This window comes from Microcaecilia unicolor, chromosome 2 (assembly GCF_901765095.1).
Source record: "Microcaecilia unicolor chromosome 2, aMicUni1.1, whole genome shotgun sequence".
In the NCBI taxonomy this organism is placed as follows: Eukaryota; Metazoa; Chordata; class Amphibia; order Gymnophiona; family Siphonopidae; genus Microcaecilia; species Microcaecilia unicolor.
This window is the reverse complement of record NC_044032.1, coordinates 249,373,686-249,400,109: the sequence shown is the minus strand read 5'-3', so window position 1 is coordinate 249,400,109 and position 26,424 is coordinate 249,373,686. Positions and strand designations below refer to the sequence as shown.

At 45.1% G+C, this 26,424-nt stretch overlaps 1 protein-coding gene across 2 annotated transcripts in view; it reads left to right on the top strand.

Annotated features, from left to right (window-relative positions):
• The window catches only part of YAE1 (YAE1 maturation factor of ABCE1), a 30,139-nt gene extending 12,216 nt beyond the window's left edge, over positions 1–17,923 (top strand). For both annotated transcript variants that reach the window (XM_030193890.1, XM_030193889.1), the window contains exons 2-3: positions 1,238–1,359; positions 16,191–17,923. In XM_030193890.1, the coding sequence (XP_030049750.1) occupies positions 1,238–1,359; positions 16,191–16,626 (558 nt within the window). In that variant the 3' untranslated portion in view covers positions 16,627–17,923. The remainder of the gene's footprint in view (positions 1–1,237; positions 1,360–16,190) is intronic.
• Positions 17,924–26,424: the final 8,501 nt, after the last annotated feature.

The following is a 26,424-nucleotide window of genomic DNA, read 5'->3' as shown; positions in this document are numbered from 1 at the left end:
ATCTGGGTCCTTTTACTAAGCACGTGGTATAAGCATTAGCATGTTCTTATTGGGGTTTAAAAGGACTTACCATGGGGCACGCTAAAGCGTCCCCATAGTAAGTTCCAAATGTGCACAAATATTTTTATTTTTGGCAGAGGGGATGGAGAGTGAGCATTTCTGTATTAATCAATCAGCACATCTACACAGCCATATATTAACATTAGTGCATGAGCCCTTACCACCTACAAAATAGGTGGTGCACATTAGCACGTGGCCATTAATTCTGAAAATAGAAAATCAGCTGTAGTAAAAATGGTCTTAGTGCGTGGGAAAGACCCACGTAAGGGCTCGCTAAGGCCACTTTCTACCACAGCTTTATAAAAGAACCCCTTAGTGAGTCTAAAACACTGTGATGTCATCCAGCAGCCATGTAATGGATCGGTGGGTTGTGCTACATCACAGGATTTTCACATACATTTTTTACATGTGATGCAGCCAAAGTTGTTGAGGGATATCCGCTCTTTTGATAAATACGCTTGGGCTCAGACTCGGTCAAACTCAAATCCGGAAGTTTGTAAGTCAATCTCTGTTTGATGTGTGTTTATTAACTAAAAGCCATTCACACATTTGCTATGATTAAATATTTCCTTAGCAAAAGTAGCAACCATTTTTATTTTTTGTGGCCTCTTTTTTTTGTCTCTGCAAATATGGTAACCCTACACAATCTGCCATATATTTCCTGATCTCAATAAATGCTGAGGTACAGAAAACTACAGCACTGGTCTAAAATAATCAGGTGCCATCCCATTCAAAGCCTTAAAAATAAGGACCAAAAGCTGAAAATGCACCCAGTACAAAACAGGGAACCGGTGTAGCGAGCTCACAGAAATAGAAACCTGATCAAAATGACTTGGCCCAAAAAAATAAATGCTCTGCAGAACGTTGCAGTACTTGGAGCGCTTTACACTGTGTGTTTGAGACACCAAGATACAAACTATTACAATAGTCCGGTTTCAATTGTTCTAAACTCTGGGCTACCAACTGGAAATTTCTTGACTGTTTATGTATAATTTCTTTTCAACATATGTTGGGTTAGAAAGAATAAAAATGCAGACAATACAAGATGCAAAGCACTTAGACTTACAAAGTTATATAGTACCACCTCACAATACTCCATGGACTGGATCAAAAGTTTGTTATTCTGTGTAAACACTACAGAAAGCATTAATGCCATCTTCTGTGATCTGAATTACAGGAAGGCTACAGAGATGGAGTAGATGCTGGAAAGGAGGCTTCACTTCAGGAAGGCTTTAATCAGGGTTACAAACAGGGAGCACAGCTGATGGTTAAAAGTGGACAGCTGCGAGGGACCCTTAGGTGAGTCTCTCGGATTTATGAGATGAAGGTGGAATATTAGTGTTTTGTACCTTATCACCCTGTATAGCATAAATTATTCTGCTAAGTGGAAAAGGTGGGCAGGTTATTTCCTTTCCAGCCTCTGTTAATCTGATTTGAGGCTATAAAGGAGACAGAGATGAATAACTGTAAAAAAAAAAAAAAATAGACCGTCTAGTTACAATATATACTTGAATATTAACCAAAATAACATTTTTCCCCTTAAAAAAGGGAAAATGTTAACTATTTTCTCCTCTCCCATGGTATCTGAACTGAGAAAGCCTCCATCTCAGACCCATCCCCCCAAGCCTACCGTGTAGTCTTGATGGTCTAGTGGAGAGTTGATGCAGGAGTGATCCTCACTCACAACTGTCCATACTGTCTTCCTCAGACAAAGTAGTTGCTGTGACTTCCAGCAGCAGTCCTGCCCATTCCGGCTCCAGTCCCAAAATGGTTGCCATGATCTCTAGTGGCAATCTTGCAAGACTGCCACTGGAAGTCACAGCAGCCATTTTTACAGAGGAAGATCGCAGGTGCAGGAGCAATTGCTTCTGCCCCAACTCTCCTAGACCACCAGGATTATACGGTAGGCTTGGGGGCTTCCTCAGTTTAGGGAGGGAAGGAGGAAGTGGGTTCTCTTTTGGTTCAGTGAGGGGTGGCAGAGGAGGGACAGCATGGGGAGGGGAGGGGAAGGGAATGGAGGAATGTCACAGGGGAGGGGAGAAATGCTGGACACCATAGGAAGGCTTGAATATAAACTAAGATGCAATTTTTGGCCAGAAAATCTTGGTTTATATTCGAGGATGGGGCTCATTTTCTAAAGAGAAAAACTTCCAAAAAGTGGCATAAATCTGCATTTGGACGTTTTTCTCACAAAAACATCTAAATTGATATTTGCAAAAACAATTTTTAGATGTTTTTCTATGAAGTCCGTCAGAAGTGCATTCATGTCACAAGGGGGCATGTCAAGGGCAGGATCTGGGCCTAGTGGTGGATGCAGTGCACTGTAGAGAAGGTAGCCCCCATTATCCATTCTATTACACTTATGGTGGAAAGTGTCAGCCCCCCCCCCCCCCCCCCCACCAAAAAACCCCAAAACTACTGTACCCACATATAGGTGACACCTGCAGCCATAAGGGCTATTGTAGTGGTGTATAGTTGAGTACAGTAGTTTTTTTTCATGGATTTTGAAGGGCTCATCATACAATATAAGGGGGTAATGGTAAGATGTGCCCCTAGGACCTTTTATGTGAAGTCTACTGCAGTACCCCACTAGGAAAGCGGCTCCTCCTACCCCAATGGCTTGATTTTGTGTGTTTTTCGCTTGGGACTGTTTTTTTTTTTTTTTTTTTTTTTTTTTGGAAAATGGTCCATAAAGATATACATACTAAGAGGCATATTTCAAAGCACTTTGGGAGGCTAAGTTCCATAGGTTTCTATGGAACTTTGGGAGGCTAAGTGCTTTGAAAATGAGCCTATAAGTGTAACAACATCTAGGAAATGGTCATTTTCAAAGAAAAAAAAGACGTTTTTCTGGTTTGAAAATGGGCATTTTCACTACTTGATGTTTGGGCATTTTCAGCAAAATGTCCAAAGTTGGATTTAGACATCATATCGAAAACGCCCCTCAACATATGTTAAATATCTACCATTCAGAGCTGGAGCAGGAGCTGTGTGAAAAAGCAACACATTGGACAATGAAGCATTTGAGGCCCACCAACCCAGAGCTCCTAAATGCATTAGCTACTGTTTTGCACTGCATGAGGCTCATTAGCCTACTTTGGACCTGTAAAGTCACCCAGGTTCCCTATCGAAAAATGTGCAGGGTATAGGCAGAAACTAAGATTAAGAAACCTGGAACATCGGTGCACATTCCACCTTGTCTTCATAGGAGTCAGTGAAGAAAACTGCAGCACTCATAGATTTGGAGGCAGATTTTAGATAGAATGTGGAGAGGGAAATTCACACATTCAAATCAGGATGTGGGAATTCCCAAACAATTTTACAAGAGGACTGCATGTTAAAGTCCCTCCACATACTGAGGGAGCAGTCATTTTAGAAAGCTGCTCATGGGGAACAAAATGTACATTCCACCCTGTGGTGTGCTGGAGCTGGCTCACGAGAGCCATTTGTTAGCTTTTTAAGAATTTTGGAAGCGGCTGTTAAAGTAGCTACTTCAACCAGCTCCCAAAATTTGGACTCAGGTGACTCGGGTCCCCTCCTGGCGGCGTTTTCCTCCTCCCTTGTGGCTCACTCGGGCATCATCCCCACCATCGCCCTCCATGCAGCTTCTCTCTGCACTTACACACTCTCTCTCTTTATCTTCCTCTACACCTCCTTACCTTATCTTCTTTTGCCACGATTATTTTTTTTAAAGCAGTGCTGGCACAGGTCAGCAGGAACAGGCTGTTTCATCTAATCCTGGGTGCCTTCCTTCAGCCCTCGGGGGAGAGACATGCTGAAGGAAGGCCCCTAGGATTGGCTGAAGCAGCTTGCTCTTGCTGACGTGTGCCAACACTGCTTTAAAAAAATTAATTGCGGCGGCTGCAGAACTTAGAAAAAGGAGGTGCGGGGTGGGGGGGGGGGGGGACAGAGAGGGAGAGAGCAGAGAGGAGCTGCTTCAGGAAGGGGGGGCAAAAAGGGAGCCAGCCAGCCAGTCAGATACTACATGGGGGGAGGGAGGGACAGATGTGCTGCATCAAGAGCGGCAACGAGGGAGATGCTGCATGGGGGGGGGCTAGGAGACGGGTGCTGTATGGGGTGCAGAGAAAGAGAGAGGTGCTGCATTGGGGGAATGGGCAACGACACAAGTAAGACAGGTACTGCATGGGGGGGGGGGTAAGGAGGGAGAGGTGCTGCATCAGGATGGGTAGGGAGGGAGAGAGGTGCTGCATCAGGATGGGTAGGGAGGGAGAGATGTACTGCATGGGGGGGAGCAAGGAGGAAGAGAGGTTAGGTAGGGAAGAAAGATTCAATGAGGAGAATGAGGAAGAAAGAGGGCAGGGAGAAGAGGACAAGGTGCTGGATTTGGGGAGAGGATTGGAAGGACAAGACAGGAGAGTGGTGTCAGGACCCACAAAGCAGGAAGACTGAGAGATGCTGGCCCTGCAAAGAGGAGACAGAACAGGAGCGAGGGAAGAGAGAGGAATACTTTCTAGACCCCTGGGTGGGGTGCAGGGGGAGGGAAGAGAGAAGGAGAGATGCTGGTATGTGGCGGGGGGCATAGGGACACAAAAGAGTTATGTTGGGCAGGGCAAGAATAGGGAGATGCTCAAAATGGTGGGAAGACACAGGGGTGATGCTGGGTCAGATAGGAATGCAGAGATAAGAATGATGGTGGGCATGAAGAGAAAGGAAGTGACAAATGGACAAGGAGACTCTGACAAAACAGTTAAGAGAAGAAAGAGGAAAGCAGAAACCAGAGACTGGGACCAACATAATAAGAAAAATAAAATGACCAGATAACAAAGGTAGAAAATAGAATTGTATTTTCTATTTATTGATTAGAATATGCCAGTTTTTGGAATGTGCGTCTGCCACAACTGGTTTTAGACATGGCTGGGACCCACAAGAAAAACCTCACTCACTGGCCTTCAATCTCTAGCAGAGTGATGGTAAATCTCCAGCTTTAAGAAGGGCCTCCCTTGGTATCTCAGAAATGCTTTACCTTTGCTGGCAGGGATACCGAGCCCCAGCAGCCAAGTAAATGGGCAACCACTGCTCTCCACTGCTTGTTTCTGGCTCTGAGCAGCATGCCAGGACTTCTCGTGCAAGTATGTGTGAAAATTCCTGGCATGCTGCTCAGAGCCAGAAGCAAACAGCAGGGAGTGTTGGTAACCGTGTTTCCCCGAAAATAAGACACTGTCTTATATTAATTTTTGCTCCCCAAGACGCGCTAGGTCTTATTTTCAGGGGATGTCTTATTTTTCGGGGAAACTTCGGGGTCGCCCCCCCTCCACCCGCCCTCCTTCGCTCCCGGCCGGAACTAACCTTAAACGCCTCCTTTCACCTTCGCACTCGCAGCAAGCAGCAGCAGGGCAGGCCACTCCTTCCTTCCGTGTCCCGCCCTCGCAGACGTTATGTCAGGCGAGGGCGGGACACGGAAGGAAGGAGTGGCCTGCCCTGCTGCTGCTTGCTGCGAAGGTGAAAGGAGGCGCTTCAGGTTAGTTCCGGGAGGGCGGGGGGAGGGGGGCCCGGCGATCTCGGGTGGAGGGGTGACCTCGGGTGGGGGTGGCGGTCTTGTCCGGCTCTCGGCGGCCCTGCTTCAAAAGAAAAACTTTGCTAGGTCTTACTTTCGGGGGAGGCCTTAATTTACCAATTGCAGCAAAACCTCTACTAGGTCTTATTTTCGGGGGATGTCCTATTTTCGGGGAAACACGGTAGTCCATTTATTTGGCTGGTGGGGCTCAGCGTCCCTACCAGCAAAGGTATGCCTAGTGTGCCCGCACAGGAGGGAGAGAGAGGAATGAATTGCCCCCCCTAGTCCACCCCAGCCCTCCCCCCTCCCCCCCAAATTGCAGGGTTGGCTGCATCTGGAGAGGGAATCTGTTGTTAAAATTTTCCAGCACACCACTGATTCCACCCCTCCCCTGAACACGTGGCAGCAGCTTTCTAAAATTGCCACTTCCTCTCCTAAAGGCCCCAGTACCGTCACCCCACCCCCTCTGACACCAGCCCCCTTCAAGGCACACAAATCCTGCCCAAGCAGCACTCCCTATCCCCCGGCAGGGGAGTCCTTCATGTATGTGCAAGAGCCTGGTATATGGCAGCCTCCCTAAGGTTAAAACTTCCCCTTCCTGCCCCAAATCTTTAAGGCAACTCTTCCCCGACTGGCCACTTCACTCCCCTCCACCCCCCAACCCAGTCCCTGGGCTTACCAGAGGTCTCTGGTGTTTAGTGAGGCAGAAGTGATGCCCACTCATTCTTTGTCACATACCTCAAGCCATCCAAAATGGCTGTCAAAACCTCCAGTGGAAATATGACAATATGACGAAGACAGACTTCTTTTTCTTTTAGTTGGCCAACAGATAATAGGAAGTTCCTGTAGTGATATAACCAGTTTTTATTTGAAACTTGACTATTCTGGGCTCTGATTGGCCAGGAGGTTGAAATTACCCAGCAGATGCTGGCTGTTGCTTCATTTTCAGCCTGGGAGAAGGAGAGAGAGATCTGTTTGCTGAAGCTCTCTGAACAGATATATGTCCTGATCTCCCCAGGTACTTTCTAGGAAGTATGGAAGTGTTTAGTTTGTGTTATAAATGATCCATATTTCAGTTACCTGTTATTGTTCGCCAATTGCACTATTTTGTTCCACTGTTCAATATTTTATAAGAGAATAAACAATTGTTTGTTCGCCCTGTTTGTCTAGACTGATAAAAAAAATCCTGGTGATTTGTGTGCTGGGTTTGTGAGTGCTTTCTGGGAACTGTGGGACCACTGGGAGTGTGGCTCCAGTAACCTAGAAATCACTAAGGATAATTGGAGAGCGGGAGACTTGCCCAGAGGCAGTTGTGACCCAGTTGGTGGGAGGAGGGTGCTAGTGTAGAGCACAAGGTGCAGGTAGACTTGAGCTGTGTTGGGGATAGACCCCCTAAGTGACCATGGGGTAACCCTAGGCGGGTGGCTAGGCATTTTGTGACAGGGCCTATTTGGTGTTCTCATATTGTTCAATACCTTTCATTTAGAGAGCTAGAGTCCCCTTAGTTTTTTTTCACAGAAGGCAGTTACTTATTTAAAAAAAAAAAAACCAACATCCTTAAAGTTTCCCTCACTTCTTTTGTGGAACTTTTATTTTGTTTGTTACCAGAACTCTATTTATATTGACAGTACAGGTATTCCTTTTTTAGCACCTTTACAAAGGCGTTTAGAGTTAGGCTTAGTGCTGTTGGCTCCATGTTTCTGTGAGAAATGTTACATATTGAGTTATTTTCTGAGGTTAGTACACTTTTCCCATATCTCTCCTGGTCGCCATGGTAACCATGGAACCTCAGTGCTGCCATGGTGGCATTTTCTTCAGGTGCAGTATTTACAGCAAAATAGTTTTATTCTGGAAGGTGGCTGGCTTTCAACCTGATGGTCATAGGTTCAAGGCTGGTTTGTGCATCATATTAAAAGCTGTGGAAGTCGGCTCCATTTAAATTGGGGCTTATTTTATTTCTCTCTCCCATATTGCTTGTCTTGATAAGCAGCTCCATTGCATGGCTGGGTCAGCTAACACTACGCTACAGTGCTAAATGTTAGCTGTGTTGGTTTGCCACAGCAGCTCTGCTCTCTGATATTACACACTGTCACTGGCCCAAACTATTTCATACCAGCTCCAGCCCCTCACTGCTGTATCAGTGGTACCACTAGCTGTAGTGTCTCTAAATGCTTCTGTTGCACTTTTGCACCTTTTCACTGTAGTGGACAGCTAGCGATATTACAGAGTTACTTCAATGTAGAGGAATAGCTTAATGGTTAAAGCAGCCAGCTGAGAAAGCACAGAGGTTGCTGGTTCAAGTCCCACTGCAGCTTGCCATCAGTAATTCACAGTGGTACAAACAGCCATATTCTGCTATACCATCTAGCTCTGACTTTCTGCCACACTACTTAGCTCCAATATGCCAGCCAGTTCTAGTGCATGGCCACACCAGCCAATTGACCTTCTCAGCAAGAAGATAGCTCTGACTTAGGCATTGTACAGCTGATGTGACTTCTAAGTCACATTTAGCAAGCTAACCTTTAGAGATAAACTTCCGTTTGGAGAAAATCTAGTGAAGTTGGGTAAAGACCCAGGGGACTCCAAGTCTCAGAAATTGCCAGAGGGCAAGTCTAAAGATACTTTTAAATCCTCTCAGCCTTGTCTTAGGTTTCTTGAGGCCAAGTGCTACAGGCCAGGCAAATCTAACTTTCAGGGTTACCATTTAGTACATAAGTACATAAGTAATGCCATACTGGGAAAAGACCAAGGGTCCATCGAGCTCAGCATCCTGTCCACAACAGCGGGCAATCCAGGCCAGGGGCACCTGGCAAGCTTCCCAAATGTACAAACATTCTTTTTTTTTATAATAATTTTTATTGACAAGAGGAATAAACACAGCCTGCAACCATATAATCATAAACCAACAGTAGCACACCACAAGATATATACATATATATATATATATACACACATACATATATATACATACATAAAAATATACAAAATCTCACAAATCCATTGCTCTATCTGTATAGCACATCAGTGCCACTTAACTTCTTAAATTCTAGTACAAATTCTGTGACCTATCACTACATAACAGAGCATAACATCTGCGTCACTCCCTCCTGTTCTTGTTTTTAGTTTTCTCCCTCCACCATCCCCAACCCCTCTCAGTCCAAGTACCCACGGCCTCCACAACCCCCACAATCTCACACACATTCACCCATGCTCGCAGTCGCACCCCCCTCCCACAAACATTCTATACATGTTATTCCTGGAATTGTGGATTTTTCCCAAGTCCATTTAGTAGCGGTTTATGGACTTGTCCTTTAGGAACCCGTCTAACCCCCTTTTAAACTCTGCCAAGCTAACCGCCTTCACCACGTTCTCCGGCAACAAATTCCAGAGTTTAATTACGCGTTGGGTGAAGAAAAATTTTCTCCGATTTGTTTTAAATTTACTACACTATAGTTTCATCGCATGCCCCCTAGTCCTAGTATTTTTGGAAAGCATGAACAGACTCTTCACATCCACCTGTTCCACTCCACTCATTATTTTATATACCTCTATCATGTCTCCCCTCAGCCGTCTCTTCTCCAAGCTGAAAAGCCCTAGCCTCCTTAGTTTTTCTTCATAGGGAAGTCGTCCCATCCCCGCTATCATTTTAGTCGCCCTTCGCTACACCTTTTCCAATTCCATTATATCTTTCTTGAGATGCGGCAACCAGAATTGAACACAATACTCTAGGTGCGGTCGCACCATGGAGCGATATAACGGCATTATAACATCCTCACACCTGTTTTCCATACCTTTCCTAATAATACCCAACATTCTATTCGCTTACCGAGCCGCAGCAGCACACTGAGCAGAAGGTTTCAGTTCCACTCAATGTGGAAATTAAAAAGAGTAAGACCATTCTTCCCAAGAACCATCTTCCGTAATCTGGTACAATCATTAGTCATCTAGACTACTGCAATTTACTCTACGCTGGCTGCAAGGAGCAAATACTCAAACTCCAAACAGCCCAGAACACGGCGGCCAGATTCATATTTGGAAAATCAAAATACGAAAGTGCAAAACCCCTACGAGAGAAGCTACACTGGCTCCCACTCAAAGAACGTATGTACCCTAGTACATAAAGAGGCTCATTTTCAAAGCACTTAGCCTCCCAAAGTTCCATAGAAACCTATGGAACTTAGCCTCCCAAAGTGCTTTGAAAATATGCCTCAAAATCATCCATGGCGATGCCCCAGCCTACATGTCAGACTTGATAGACCTACCACCCAGGAATGCTAAACAATCATCTCGCACATTCCTTACTCTTCATTTCCCCAACTGTAAAGGTCTAAAATACAAATTAATGCACGCATCAACCTTTTCCTATATGAGCACGCAATTCTGGAACGCATTGCCACGCAACCTAAAAGCGACCTATGAACTGACCAACTTCCGTAAACTACTAAAGACCCATATCTTTGACAAGATATACCACAAAGATCAAATCATGTGAAACTCATACATATATCCAGAAATGTTAATAATGCCTTCTATTATATTACTTTAATGCATTCCATTACCATGCAATCCAACATCCTTCTGTAACACCAAATATCTATTCTCTTCTCATTTCCATTATCCATGATGTTTTGTAAGCCATATTGCGCCTGGAAAGAGGTAGGAAAATGTGGGATGCAAGTGCAATAAATAATAATAATCGACGACGACGACACCCAGATCCCTTTCTTGGTCCGTAACTCCTAACGTGGAACTTTGCATGACGTAGCTATAATTCGGGTTCTTTTTTCCCACATGCATCACCTTGCACTTACTTGCTCACATTAAACGTCATCTGCCATTTAGCTGCCCAGTCTCCCAGTCTCGTAAGGTCCTTCTGTAATTTTTCACAATCGTGTTGCGAGTTAACGACTTTGAATAACTTTGTGTCATCAGCAAATTTAATTACCTCGCTAGTTACTCCCATCTCTAAATCATTTATAAATATATTAAAAAGCAGCGGTCCTAGCACAGACCCCTGAGGAACCCCACTAACTACCCTTCTCCATTGTGAATACTGCCCTTTTAACCCCACGCTCTGTTTCCTATCTTTCAACCAGTTTTTAATCCACAATAGGACTTTTCCTCCTATCCCATGACCCTCCAATTTCCTCTGTAGCCTTTCATGAGGTACCTTGTCAAACGCCTTTTGAAAATCCAGATATTTTCAAAGCACTTAGCCTTCCAAAGTTCCATAGAAACCTATGGAACTTTGGAAGGCTAAGTGCTTTGAAAATATGCCTCAATATCAACTGGCTCCCCTTTGTCCACGTGTTTGTTTACTCCTTCAAAGAATTGAAGTAAATTGGTCAGGCAAGATTTCCCCACACAAAAGCCGTGTTGACTCGGTCTCAGTAATCCATGTCCTCGGATGTGCTCTGTAATTTTGTTTTTAATAATAGCCTGTACCATTTTCCCCGGCACCGACATCAGACTCACCGGTCTATAATTTCCCGGATCTCCCCTGGAACCTTTTTAAAAAATGGGCGTTACATTGGCCACCCTCCAATCTTCCGGTACCACGCTCGATTTTAAGGATAAATTGCATATCACTAGCAGTAGCTCCGCAAGCTCATTTTTCAGTTCCATCAGTACTCTAGGATGAATACCATCCAGTCCAGGAGATTTGCTACTCTTCAGTTTGCTGAACTGCCCCATTACGTCCTCCAGGTTTACCGTGAAGTCAGTAATTTTCTCCGACTCGTCCGCTTGAAATATCATTTCCGACACTGGTATCCCACCCAAATCTTCCTCGGTGAAGACCGAAGCAAAGAATTCATTCAATCTCTCCGCTACGTCTTTGTCTTCCTTGATCGCCCCTTTTACCCCTCGGTCATCCAGCGGCCCAACCGATTCTTTTGCCGGCTTCCTGCTTTTAATATACCGAAAAATTATTTTACTATGCTTTTTTGCCTCTAATGCTATCTTTTTTTCGTAATCCCTCTTGGCCTTCTTTATCTGCGCCTTGCATTTGCTTTGACACTCCTTATGCTGCTTCTTGTTATTTTCAGACGGTTCCTTCTTCCATTTTCTGAAAGCATTTCTTTTAGCCCTAATAGCTTCCTTCACCTCACTTTTCAACCAGGTCGGCTGTCTTTTGGAGTTCCGTCTTTCTTTTCCAATTTGTGGAATATGTTTGGCCTGGGCCTCCAGGATGGTATTTTTGAACAGCGTCCATGCCTGTTGTACAGTTTTTACCCTCTCAGTTGTCCCCCTAAGTTTTTTTTCCACCGTTCTTCTCATTTTATCATAGTCTCCTTTTTTAAAGTTAAACGCTAACGTATTTGACTTCCTGTATATAGTTAATTCAAGGTTGATATCAAAACTGATCATATTATGATCACTGTTATCAAGCGGCCCCAGTACCATAACATCCCTCACCAGATCATGCGATCCACTAAGGACCAAGTCTAGAATTTTTTCTTCTCTCGTCGGCTCCTGCACCAGCTGCTCCATAAAGCTGTCCTTGATTTCATCAAGGAATTGTACCTCTCTAGCGTGTCCCAATGTTACATTTACCCAGTCTATATTTGGATAATTGAAGTCACCCATTATTATCACATTGCCTATTTTGTTAGCGTCTCTGATTTCTTTTATGATTTCTGCGTCTACCTGCTCATCCTGGCGAGGCAGATGGTAGTACACTCCTGTCACCGTCCTTTTCCCTTTTATACATGGAATTTCAACCCACAATGATTCAAGGGTGTGATTTGTGTCCTGCTGAATTTGTAATCTATCTGAGTCAAGGCTCTCGTTAATATACAATGCTACCCCTCCACCAGTCCGGTCCACCCTATCACTACGATATACTTTGTACCCCGGTATGACAGTGTCCCACTGATTATCCTCCTTCCACCAGGTCTCAGTAATGCCTGTTTATATCCAATTTTTCGTTTAGTGCAATATATTCCAACTCTCCCATCTTATTTCTTAGACTCCTAGCATTTACATATAGACATTTCAAAGTATGTTTGTTGTTCCTATTTGCATGATGCTTAGTACTGGACACTACTGATTTGCCATCTTTTGTCTGATCTTTAGTTGTATTTAAGGGCACCTGGCCTACCACGGTCTGTTGCGCAACCTCACTATCCAGAAACCCTATCTTCCCTGTTTGTGAGGTATCTTTGCAAGATAACTTATCCCGGACCATGCGCTTTTGAGCGACTGTCGGCCTTCCCCCCATTTCTAGTTTAAAAGCTGCTCTATCTCCTTTTTAAAAGCCGACGCCAGCAGCCTGGTCCCACCCTGGTTAAGGTGGAGCCCATCCTTTAGGAATAGGCTCCCCCTTCCCCAGAATGTTGCCCAGTTCCTAACAAATCTAAAACCCTCCTCCCTGCACCATTATCCACGCATTGAGACTCCAGAGCTCTGCCTGTCTCTTCGGCCCTGTGCGTGGAACAGGTAGCATTTCAGAAAATGCTACCCTAGAGGATCTGGATTTGAGCTTTCTACCTAAGAGCCTAAATTTGGCTTCCAGAACCTCTCTCCCACATTTTCCACTTCAACAAAGACAAGTTGCCTTTCATGCTGACAGAGAGAACTCAGCTTCCAACTCTAGGTCTACTATTGCCTTCGGCATCTCCCAATGATGGGGTATTGGTTCATTCCTCAGGTTTTATAATAGCAGGACTCCTCTCCAGGTTCCATGAGGAGTGAACCAGAATTACCTCAGACCAATGTGTCTTGAAAATACTAAAGCAAGGTTACAAACTGGAGTTCTCCCATTTCACTGCAGCTTTTTTCTTGGAATCTCCATGCAAACTCCAGCCCAAATATCAAGCAGTTCAAGTCACCTTGCAAACACTTCTTCATTTAGGCACAGTCGAGACTGTCCCCAGTTGCAGTTAGGGAAAGGGAAGTTATTCCATTTACTTTGTAGTTCCAAAGAAGGGAGCTTCATTTCACCTGGGTTTGGACATCAAAAGAGTCAGCAGAGTGTTAAAGGTTCAACATTTCACATTGCAGTCTGTAATAGTTTCAGACCATCAGGGAGAGTTTCTAACCTCCCTGGATCTCAAGGAAGTGTACTTTCATATTCCTACTTCACCTTCCCACAAAAAACTTTGTGATTTGCAATCCTTGGTAAACATTATCAATTTATCATCCTGTCATTCAGCCTTTCCACATCAAGGACATTATTTCAAGGTCATGGTGGTAGTGGCAGCCTTCCTTCGCAAGGATGGATCATAGGTTCATCCATACCTCGCAATTTGCTTGATTTGCAAGTTTCATCCAAGGTAGCTACTCTTCTTCAGTCCTTAGGATTTGTATTCCATTTTACCAAGTGTCAGTTGTTTCCAACACAAATCTTGGCATATCTGGGAGTGATATTCGACGTAGGCTTAGGGAAGACATTTCTTCCTGTTGTTCATCAGCAAAAGGTTTACACCCAAGTCAGATTCTACTTTCCCTACCAGGTCCTGGAGTCTGGGAATATGCTCAAGTTCTGGGTGCAATGGCCTCTATCTTGGATATTCTTCCATGGACTAGATTCCACATCAGACCACTTTAGGGGTTCCTTCTCAGCTGTTGGTCTCCATCTTTCTTGGACCCTCCAAGTCAAACTCAGCCTTAACTGGTGGATGCAACACAGCCTTCCTCTGACAATTCAGAAGTTCTCTTTCTCTGCAGGTGGCTATCTGCATCTCGTGTGCTGCTAGGGCGTGCCTTAGCTGGGTGCAACAGATTTCAGATTCCTTCCAGAAGTCTCGACAGTCAGCCTCCTCCTGAATTGCCAGATGTGGAGATGGAGCTGGCATATTTGGCAGATTCCTTGTATGGCTTGATTCAGGCGTCGACCAAGCAGATGTCTTTGGCTGTCACAGCCTGTCATTTGCTGTGGTTGTGCCACTGGGCGGCAGATGCAGCTTCAACCTACGACTGGTTAAGCTCCCTTTTTAAAGGCAAGCTGTTGGTTGGTGAGGACTTAGCGAAGTTGGTGAAAGATCTGGGTGACTCAAAGACTCAGCGTCTATCTGAGGACAAGTCTAAGCTGTCTTTCCTTTTGGTGAGGACTTAGCGAAGTTGGTGAAAGATCTGGGTGACTCAAAGACTCAGCGTCTACCTGAGGACAAGTCTAAGCTGTCTTTCCGTTTGGGTCAGGCTCGCCCTTGTTTTAAAGATACCAGGTGCTATCGTCCAGGGCAGCCTAGTTTTAATCAGAGATCCAGGTATCAGTCCAAGCATAATTTGGAACTCCAGCCTTCATCCTGTTGAGATCCTCCAGATTTCTCCTGAAGGGGTGACGGGGCACACATCTCATGTTTTCTTCCTAAAGTAGTTTCTGCCTTTCATCTCAACCAACCTTTTTTTCTTCCTAAAGTAGTTTCTGCCTTTCATCTCAACCAACCTTTGTTTCTTCCCACTTCCTTGACGTTCGCCATATACTCCTACAGTATTTGGAAGTGACCAACGAGCTCCATTGGTCAGATCATTCATTCATGTTTTGCTCGGGACCTCGGAAGGTAATGTAGCTTCCAAAGCCATGCTAGCTTGCTTGGTGAAGGAGGCTAGTTTGCATGTTTACTAATGGGTAAACCTCTTTCGGACGGATTCCGGGCACCTTTTACCCAAGCTGTCATGACTTCCTGGGTGGAAGCCCATCTGTTTTCCCTGGAGGAAATACATAGGGTGGTGACATTGTCTTCCTTGCATACCTTCTCCAGACTCTACTGTTTGGATGTCTCCACTCGGTCGGTTGCATCTTTTGCAGTATCGGTGCCATCCGCGGGAACTACAGGTTCCCACCCTTCTTTAGGACTGCTTTGCTACATCCCACAAGTCTCAAGATTCATCTGCTGCTGATGCTAAGGAACAAAAATTATTTATTACCTGATAATTTTCTTTCCTTTAGTTGCAACAGGTGAATCCAGAGGCCCACCGTTTTTCTGGCGGTTCCTGTCAGTTAGTTCTTTCTGTTGGAACTTGTTGCTGCATTTTTATATTTTAGATGAACTTGTTTGTAGATGGTCACAACCCACAAGTCTCTGGATTCATCTGCTGTGAGTAAAGGAAAGAAAATTATCAGGTAAGAAATAATTTTTCAATAATATTCTGTATAGGAAAGTAAGCATCTACTTTCCTTTATAAAACAGGCTCCAGATAGGTGCCATCTTGGCACCTTTCACAGAATTGCCCTCCCATATACCTGTGGGTTCAGTTCTGGTCTTCCATCTGGAAGCCTGAATTGTGGCAATTGATATGGTAGACCAGGTCTGTTTGTATGGGGAATTGCGAAGAAATCTAAAGTGCAAAACTGCCGTGATAATGATATTTGGAGGGGTATCCTATCTTCACCATCAAATGTAAGTGCTACATACTTGTAGTGATATGTCCCCAAAAAGCAGCAGCCAGTTCTGTAACCTTTATATAGCACTGTTTTCCCCATGAAAGTATATGGCCTCTGCTGTGCAGATTTCTGAGCTGCTGTGGATTCATATTTTATTTATTTTATTGAATTGTTTTGCCTGAGTTATTCCCCCCCCCCCCCTTCTCTTTTTTTTTTTTTGACAGAAGATTAACTTTTAGCATCATGTCAGTATTATTTTCACACTCATCTTTATCTTTGATTCCTCAGTGCCTTGCTATCCTGGTGTCGCCTTCAAGAAACTGGCTGTGCTCTTCTAGCCCGCATAAGCAGCCTGCTGGAAGCTGTTGGACGGTATGAGGAGCAAGTGTTACGGCGTCTCAGCTCCTTTAATCAGCAGCCTCAGCCTGCGGAGTTGTTGGATGCCGTCCAGGATATGGACCTGAGCAATGACACTGCACAGCAGGAAGAGCGCACTGGGTCTGAAGACAGAGTGCTCAACGAGCAGGCTCCTGCCCTTGCTGCGGACTCTGTTAAGAGCAGTGCCGAGGCTGCGCTTCCCAATTCAGAAAGTCACAAGATGACGGAAGAGTGCAAAGGTGCCGAGCAGAATCTGAACTGGCTCATTCAGCAGACTGCGTGCTTAATGGAGCAGCTGAGCATATCAGCGGATGTAGTACAGCAAGTCCAACAACTAGAAAACTAACGCTCGTGTTTCTAAAGATTGGAGGGAGAGAGAGCATTGTCTAAAAATGTACATCACACTGGTCCATGGTCAGCATCTGAAACCACTGTCAATGTTTCTCAGGAGCTGTAGTTGTGGGGAAGGGGCAGGGGTTCTGGATTACAAGCATCCTTTTTAAAACCACTCAGAAATAGATACCTGACTTCATTACAGAGCATGTAGCAAACAGTTCAGGAAACTGTGCCTTTTATTTTTATTTTTTTAATGATTTTATTTACAAAGTTTAAACATAATCATCACAAGTAATCTTGCTTACAGAAACATAGAAATTACAGGAAAAAGTAATAACCAAAAGGATAATAATATCACAGGAAAAAAATCCAAAATCCTTGGTATTTCTCTTTAGCCCACAATACAAACTGGGGCAGAGTTGGTATAACTGGAGTACTTAAGTAAAGAAAAGAGAAAGGAAAAAAGGCATTAACAGCTACCTACTTCCCTCACTAAGCTTCAACAACTGGTACAGTGGTTGCTATGGACAACTTCTTGGTCTGGTAAAAAGAATATATACTGAACATTCAAATATTTTACCAAACATTTACAGGGATATCGTAAAAAGAATGAGGCACCCAAGGAAATTGTTTCTTGCCACATGGCTAGAAACAGTTTATGTCTCTCCTGTGTGGCTCTAGCCACATCAGGGTATATATCCATATTCTTTGTCCCAGATACTGCAAATTCGGATTGTGAAAATATAGTCTCAGAACAGCATTTAAATCTTGCGCAAAGGTGAAGCTCACCACTAAGGTAGCTCTTTCCTATATTTCCTCAACAGAAGATTCCAATATTGCAGAAATATCAAGAACTTGTTGATTGTTAAGTTCAGACCTGATACTTCTCTGAGGCAAATAGTAATCCATATTAACTGGAGGAAAAAAATGTATCTTCCATCCCAAAAACTTGTAGCAGAAAATTCTTCCATGTAATCATTGAAGTTTGTCCATAAACCTTAAGGAAATTCAAATTTGTAAATTTAAATGTCTGAGGTCATTTGTGACTTGCTCCAATTTTCTGTGCATCATAAGTTTTTTCTTTAGCAGCCCACTAATCACGTGCTCTCTTTCTTGAATCTTGATCTGCACCTCTGATATATCATGCTGCAGCTTTTGAGTTGTAGTTTCTTGTTTCTGAAACAATTGCCCAACAGTAATAACCAAAGAGGATAATTCCGAAGAACATTTAGTAATTCCAGAGTCCATTTTTACAAGCATCTGCCAAATTGTGTGCAAAGAGACCTCTGTACCTGGTAAAGATGGCAACATACAGTGGGGGAAATAAGTATTTGATCCCTTGCTGATTTTGTAAGTTTGCCCACTGACAAAGACATGAGCAGCCCATAATTGAAGGGTAGGTTATTGGTAACAGTGAGAGATAGCACATCACAAATTAAATCCGGAAAATCACATTGTGGAAAGTATATGAATTTATTTGCATTCTGCAGAGGGAAATAAGTATTTGATCCCCCACCAACCAGTAAGAGATCTGGCCCCTACAGACCAGGTAGATGCTCCAAATCAACTCGTTACCTGCATGACAGACAGCTGTCGGCAATGGTCACCTGTATGAAAGACACCTGTCCACAGACTCAGTGAATCAGTCAGACTCTAACCTCTACAAAATGGCCAAGAGCAAGGAGCTGTCTAAGGATGTCAGGGACAAGATCATACACCTGCACAAGGCTGGAATGGGCTACAAAACCATCAGTAAGACGCTGGGCGAGAAGGAGACAACTGTTGGTGCCATAGTAAGAAAATGGAAGTAGTACAAAATGACTGTCAATCGACAAAGATCTGGGGCTCCACGCAAAATCTCACCTCGTGGGGTATCCTTGATCATGAGGAAGGTTAGAAATCAGCCTACAACTACAAGGGGGGAACTTGTCAATGATCTCAAGGCAGCTGGGACCACTGTCACCACGAAAACCATTGGTAACACATTACGACATAACGGATTGCAATCCTGCAGTGCCCGCAAGGTCCCCCTGCTCCGGAAGGCACATGTGACGGCCCGTCTGAAGTTTGCCAGTGAACACCTGGATGATGCCGAGAGTGATTGGGAGAAGGTGCTGTGGTCAGATGAGACAAAAATTGAGCTCTTTGGCATGAACTCAACTCGCCGTGTTTGGAGGAAGAGAAATGCTGCCTATGACCCAAAGAACACCGTCCCCACTGTCAAGCATGGAGGTGGAAATGTTATGTTTTGGGGGTGTTTCTCTGCTAAGGGCACAGGACTACTTCACCGCATCAATGGGAGAATGGATGGGGCCATGTACCGTACAATTCTGAGTGACAACCTCCTTCCCTCCGCCAGGGCCTTAAAAATGGGTCGTGGCTGGGTCTTCCAGCACGACAATGACCCAAAACATACAGCCAAGGCAACAAAGGAGTGGCTCAGGAAGAAGCACATTAGGGTCATGGAGTGGCCTAGCCAGTCACCAGACCTTAATCCCATTGAAAACTTATGGAGGGAGCTGAAGCTGCGAGTTGCCAAGCGACAGCCCAGAACTCTTAATGATTTAGAGATGATCTGCAAAGAGGAGTGGACCAAAATTCCTCCTGACATGTGTGCAAACCTCATCATCAACTACAGAAGACGTCTGACCGCTGTGCTTGCCAACAAGGGTTTTGCCACCAAGTATTAGGTCTTGTTTGCCAGAGGGATTAAATACTTATTTCCCTCTGCAGAATGCAAATAAATTCATATACTTTCCACAATGTGATTTTCCGGATTTAATTTGTGATGTGCTATCTCTCACTGTTACCAATAACCTACCCTTCAATTATGGGCTGCTCATGTCTTTGTCAGTGGGCAAACTTACAAAATCAGCAAGGGATCAAATACTTATTTCCCCCACTGTACCTGAGGTTACTTAATAGCTAATTAAAGGCTCTCAACCAACTTCAAAGTAATCTCAACGAAAGGTAGACCGTGAACTCACTGTGTTCTTTTATGGAAAAGCTAGCTGTTAAGCCCGTTAAAAAAGGCGAGATTTCCAGCTACCCTCCTCGCCGCCGCTCCCTCCCCCCTCTGTATCGGGCCCCCTGCACTGACCTGACAGCACCTCTCACCTCCTTGTGAAAGCGCTGCAGGCAGCCAGAAAGGGATCTTAGTGCTCTTAGCACACGCTGACTTTGAAATAATGTTCAGATTTCTGTTGGGGTTGCACTACTAAAATGAGTGCTGAGCAATGACTTCTGGATCAGAGTGGAAAACATCATTTGGTATTACAGGGTGAGGAGAGTTGGTCCCAATGTTGAATTGCTAATAAATGAGTCAGGAAAATTAACTTAGATCAGGGGTTCTCAACCCTGTCCTTGGGATACACCAAGCCAGTCTGGTTTTCAGGATACCCACAATGAATATGCATGAGATAAATTTGCATACACTACCTCCATTTTATGCAAATTTAATCTCATGCATATTTTTTGCAGATATCTTGAAAACCAGACTGGCTTGAGATATCCCAAGGACTGAGTTGAGAACCCCTGCTTTAGATATTCTAATTAAAATTAAGCAAGGGGAGAGTTTTAAAAAAAAAAGTCCTTTTCGAAAGCTGTGGACGGAGCTTGGTGGACGCGTCGCGGGAGCTGGAGGAGCGGCAGGAAGCCTTGCGGGGAAGAGACCCCTGCAGAAGGCCTTTTTGGCCAAAACACGGCCCGTGTAGGGTCCTAATAAATTATTTTGGCTTTTAACATCTATGACTTCAGTCTGGAATTCTGCATATCTTTTGCTTGATTTGTTGTTTTCTTAGATCAATGAATGTCAGCCAGTGGATCAGGACACACTGGTGTGTCACTATGAACTGAGAGGTGCGACATCAAAAATGTGACGTAGCAAGCCCCTGCTTTCCTTAACAATCATGTGTGCCTACAGGCTGGGCAAGAGCGCAAAGCAAGGAGCCAGGTACTTGAAATCCCTGTTACCTGCTCCAGGGTCGGTGCTAGGGTCTCTGACGCCCCCCTGCAAACTATCAGTTGCCACCCCCCCCCCCCCATCCAGAATCTTCTTTCTCTCTTCTCCCTCCCCCTTCTGCAACCCCGCCCCGTTTTTCAGCCCAGTGCCTTAAAAGGTGAAGAACAAAAGATTTTTTTTTTTACTCGACGGCTTTTTAATTTATTTGAAAGCTTCCCTTATGTAGAAATAAATATATAATAATTTGTACCTCAAGGTTCTTTGGCTGGCTGGGTTCGTAACATGTTGGTGACGTCAGCTCACTTCCAGCGTTCCCTCTCAGTGTCCCGCCCTTGTGTAGAGACGAAATGACGTCAGAGGAGGGCGGGACACTGAGAGGGAACGCTGGAGGCGACGCAAGCCCAGCCTGCCTACTGCCGCTCCGACCTTAGGTAAGATGGCTTACAGGCAGGGCGGCAGGAAGGTCAGAGTCACTGGCCATGGAGGGGAGGGCACAGGACAATTGCACATAGATGGGAGGGAAGTGCAGAAGCGAATTGCTGGATTTCAAAGGGATGGGAGGCGAGGGGACAATCATGGGACACGGATGGGAGGGGAGGGCAAGGCAGAGGAGAATCACGGGACATGGAGGGGAGGCCAAAATCGCGGGACACGGAGTGGAGGGGAGAATTGCGGGACACGGATGGAAGGGCAGGGCACAGGACAATCGCTGGACATGGAGGGGAAGACAATCGCGGGACATCGAGGGGAGGGCAGGAGGAGAATCGATGGACATGGATGGGAGGAGAGGAGAGAATCGCAGGACACGGGAGGGCAAGGTAGAGGAGAATCGCTGGACATGGAGGAGAGGGGAGAATCGTGGGGCACAGATGGGAGGGCAGGGCAGAGGAGAATTGCTGGACATGGAGGGGAGGGGTGGCGAGGGGAGAATCGCGGGACATGGATGGGAGGGCAGAGGAGAATCACTGGATATGGAGAGGAGGCCAGAATCGCGGGACACTGAGGGGAGGGCAGAGGAGAATCGCTGGACATGGAGGGAGGGGCAGAATCCTGAGATATGGAGGAGAGGGCAGGGAACAGGAGAATCGCTGGACATGGAGGGGAGGCCAGAATCGTGGGACACGGAGGGCAGGGCAGAGGAGAATCGCTGGACATGGAGGGGGGGCCAGAATCCTGGGATACGGAGGGGAGAGCAGGGAACAGGAGAATCGCTGGACATGGAGGGGACAGCAGGGCATAGGAGAATTGTGGCACATGGAGGGGACGGCAGGGCAGAGGAGAATAGCTGCACATGGAGGGGAGGTCAGAATCATGGGACATGGAGGGGAGGGAAGAATCGCTTAGACGAGAGCCTTCCTAGGGCCCGTTTCATTTTTGATGAAACGGGCTTTGTTGCACTAGTCATGAAATAAAATTGAATATCACTAAAACTGCTTAACATTGTTGTAGCTGATGGAAACAGCACTAATAAAGGCTGTATTTTATACTCCTTTTTCTACACTGTTCTGTACAATACAGTAATACATGGCCAAATTTCGTGAGGATATGCTGTTTCCTGATGGGTTCATCTTAAGTGTTGTAATTTGCCTTGGGAAGTCTGGTGTTATACAGATTCTAAAGAGACTCTCAATCATCGTAGCACCACTCAGTGCAGGGGTGGGCAACCACATTCCTTGAGGGCCCCAACCCAGTCGGGTTTTCAAGATTTCCACAATGAATATGCATGAGATCGATTTGCATACAATGGAAGCAGTACATGCAAATCAATCTCTTGCATATTCATTGTGGAAATCTTGAAAGCCCGATTGGGTTGTGGCCTTCAGGGACTGTGGTTGTCCACGTCTGTCTTAGTGGCTAAACTCAGGGTCTAACTTAGGTGGGTCCCAGAAAGTCATTTTGTGGGCTTTCACTCCACCCCCACAGCCAAGCACTGGTGCTGTGAGATTGGGGCGGGGGGGGGGGGGGGGGGGGGGAAGGGAACTATAGGGGGAAAATCTCCAGCTAGTTGGCTATGAAGGCTCATGTTGCTGCAGCCATATAGATTCCCACATAAAAACCCAAACAAGAAAAAGAAAGCTGATAAACCAGACTCCTGTTCCTCCCCCTGCCACTCTGCTATCATCCAACTTGATCATCATGGACTGGATTTACTAAAGTGTGCTATTGCATTACCACATAGTAATACCATTAACATGCAGGATTAGTAATAGAACCTACTGCAGAAAATGGGCTTGTGGGAAATAACCCACATTGAAGCAGAACTGCGTTTTGGTAAATCTAGGCCATAGGGATGAGTTAGCAGGGGTAATGAACTAACCCTCTCAGCCCTGTACCATACTCATTTGGGAATAAGTAAAGGGCTTCAAAGTTTTACCAACTCTGCAGCTTTCACCTGCATTGACTACCTTCCCCAGGTCCCCACACCCCGAACTGTCCTTGCTGCCCAGGAGTCTCCCTCATCTCCCCCTTCTCATCCTCCAGACTGCTTAAGCTCCACACCACCAGGCCCTGGATGAGCAAGATGGCCAGGGTGGCAGCAATAGCCAGCTTGTAGCACCAAACCAGCTTCCTTCTGGCCCCATGCACACAACTGGTGGTAGCGGTAACAGCAGCAGCGACTCAGGAATGGATGGTGGGGGCACACAAGTACGAGGAACATGACATCAAGGCGCAAGCAGAAGTGGTCATAGGAAAGGAGCTGTGGTGGCCTTCTACTCCATGTGCTGGGCTGCTACTGCTCCATCCACATTCTATGGTAACCTCTGTTGCAGAAAACGTGTGGCGGTGATCAGTGTGTGGTGGGAATGCCGTAGCGCAGGGTAAGCATGGTAGTTTCTGGTGCCCCTCAAATGTTTGCGCCCCCCCCCCCCCCCGCCATGCATACCCTGCTTACTGTGTTCAGCCGGCCCTGACCTGTTCCCTACTTCTGCTTCCCTCACCCCTCACCAGCCCAAGCTGGAAATGTAGGTTTCCTCTCCCACTCCTCCCCACTGACAATCGGCAAAGTGCTGCTCCTGTGCTCTCCCATGTAGCTGTGATCACTGCTGCCAGCCTGATCCAGAAATATGGAGTCCTCCAACCCTCCCCTGTGGACTAGGGTACTGGCTTTGCTGGCTGTGGGGAAGGAGATGGCCTCAGCGACACCCCTCCCTCCCCTTGCTGGACTCTTCCTCCTCCTGCCAACTCTAATTATTGGGTAGAGAAAGTAAATTTTCAAAGGAGAACTGGCAGGACAGGAGTTTTTGAAAAGGAAAGGATGGGGGGGGGGGGGTAAAAGAGGAGGTGAGTGTCCCCCAGAGGACTTTAGGATGAGGTGGGGACAAGTACAGCGTCTGTTAATGGAGAGATTTTGTTCTGGTGCTACTGAGGTGATAAACAGAAAATTGTTTGTGTGGCAGGTTGTTAGGAGAAACGTCCTAGGTCTACTCTATATAGACCCCAGAAAGATTTTTAAAAAATTACTGATTTTGGGCTTCTTTTACAAAGCAACACTATCAATTAGTGCGCTGAATGCAAAGACGCCCATTCAGTTTTCATGGACTTCTTTGCATTTAGTGCGTGCTAAATCGGGAGCACCGCTTTGTACAAGGAGACATTTTGACAATAATTTTATTGTGAATTTGTCAACTATTTAACTACAAATGGAAAAACTGCAATACATCAGTCCCAGATTTCTCACTAATGAATTGAACATTAAAATTGTTTCATGAGAAAAAATAAAGGGGGTCCTTCTACTCAAACTTGTTGTTTTGGGTTTAACACACTATAGCGCAGAATTTTAACATGCAGCAAGCTCAGAACTAACGCTGCATCAAGAAGGGATGTTCCCACTATTTTTTATTGCAGGTCATATGATAATGTTCAGATTAACACAGAAGCACTTAGCACCTTCTATTTTTAAGACACTAACCCCCTAATTCTATAAAAGTCGCCAATTTGTGCACACTCAATTTTCACGCACAATTTAATTGAATAATGAGCCAATTAGTGCCAATGATTTACTTTTTAACAAGCAGGTATTGGCACTAATTAGATTTAATTGAAACTGAAGTGCATAAATTTAGACGCAGGATCCGTGCCTAAATTTTACGCATAAGTAAAAAAAAAATAACAGAAATGGGAGGGTCATTGGGCGCAATGGGGCTATTTCTAGCACTCATGCGCACTGTTATAGGATAATGGGGCTACGCGCCTAATTTAGGCATGTACACTTGGTGCAAATGGCCACGCCTAAAGTTAGGCTGAAGTCCCGGACGTAAGCACCATTGTACAAACCACACCAAACTTTAAGCACGGCTTATGGAGTAATGCTTTTTTTAACGCCATATATAGAATTCGCCCCTAAGTGCTCCTGTGTTAACAGTGTGTTAGCCAGTTATCGTGTGGTATCATGAGCTAGCTAGTTAACCCTTCAATGCCCACTCTGTCTATGTCGCACCCCCGACAGAAATATTCTGAAAAATTCTGTAACGTGCAGCAAAACGCGTGGAAACAAGCAAACTAACACAACACCCCTTAATGCGGTTACACAGTAGCCTGTTTCAGTGCATTAACCATGCGTTATATGCTTAACGCCCTTTAGAAAATGGGCCCCAAAATGTAATAACTAAATTTCAATAATTTACAAAAAGAATTCTGTTAAGAATAGTATATATTTCTCTATCATTTTTAACTACAGTAAAATGATATTTGGGCTCTTTTTCTCGTTCAGCTGAAAACTAGTGTTTAGTGGTGTCTGGCACATAAACACAATCTGTCAGGTGTGTCACAACAGAAGAAAGGTTGAGAACCACTATTTTAGATGATTCCTCTGTGCAATGCCTTCTGCCCTAGAAAGGGCACAGTTGAAGCTTTCCATTCTGACAGCCCACTGCAGTGACTTGAGTGTTAGAATGTGGTCTTAATTGAGAAGGTAGAGTAAATATAAACTGGAAACCGCAGGGAGGCCATAAGTACACAAGCACATGAACGATCTCAATTTCCATGCAATGATTTCTGTCATTGAGGGTGAGGGGAAGACAGGCATTTGCTGCTGCTGGAGCCATGAGAAATATCAATTGGAAAAAACAGTGTTCACAGATGTGAACTTATTTCTATGGGGTGCAACAAACCCAGAAGAAAACAAACCTCCGCACTGGAAAATCCAAAGAACAACGTCACAGCGGAGGAGACGAGATGGATGATGTCAAAAAACTTCTACTAGACTCAAAAAAGTTCACAGCAAAAGTTTATTGAAACAGTCTGGACTCGACACGAATCGTGTTTCAGCCACTCCGGCCTGCCTCAAGATTCCCTTTGGTACTTATTCGGTCAATGATGGTCCAATTATGTTCCTCTCGCGCACATATGCGCTGGCACGTACAGACACGCTTTTAAGAGCGAGCACATGGCCAAGCTGTACTGTTGTAACTGTGCCAAGTCCAGATTGTTTCAATAAACTTTTGCTGTGAACTTTTTTGAGTCCAGAAGAAGTTTTTTTACATCATCCATCTTGTCTCCTCCACTGTGACGTTGTTCCTATGGGATGCAGCCAACTTGAAGTACAGGTTAGCAGATGAAAGGTACACTTGGCTTAATTTTCTTATAAACTCAAATGGAGGGGCTCTCTCCCTGGGGGGAATGCCCCAAGTGTGTGGAGCCTGGGGCCACCTTGGGACATACAGTGGTGGAAATAAGTATTTGATCCCTTGCTGATTTTGTAAGTGTGCCCACTGACAAAGACATGAGCAGCCCATAATTGAAGGGTAGGTTATTGGTAACAGTGAGAGATAGCACATCACAAATTAAATCCGGAAAATCACATTGTGGAAAGTATATGAATTTATTTGCATTCTGCAGAGGGAAATA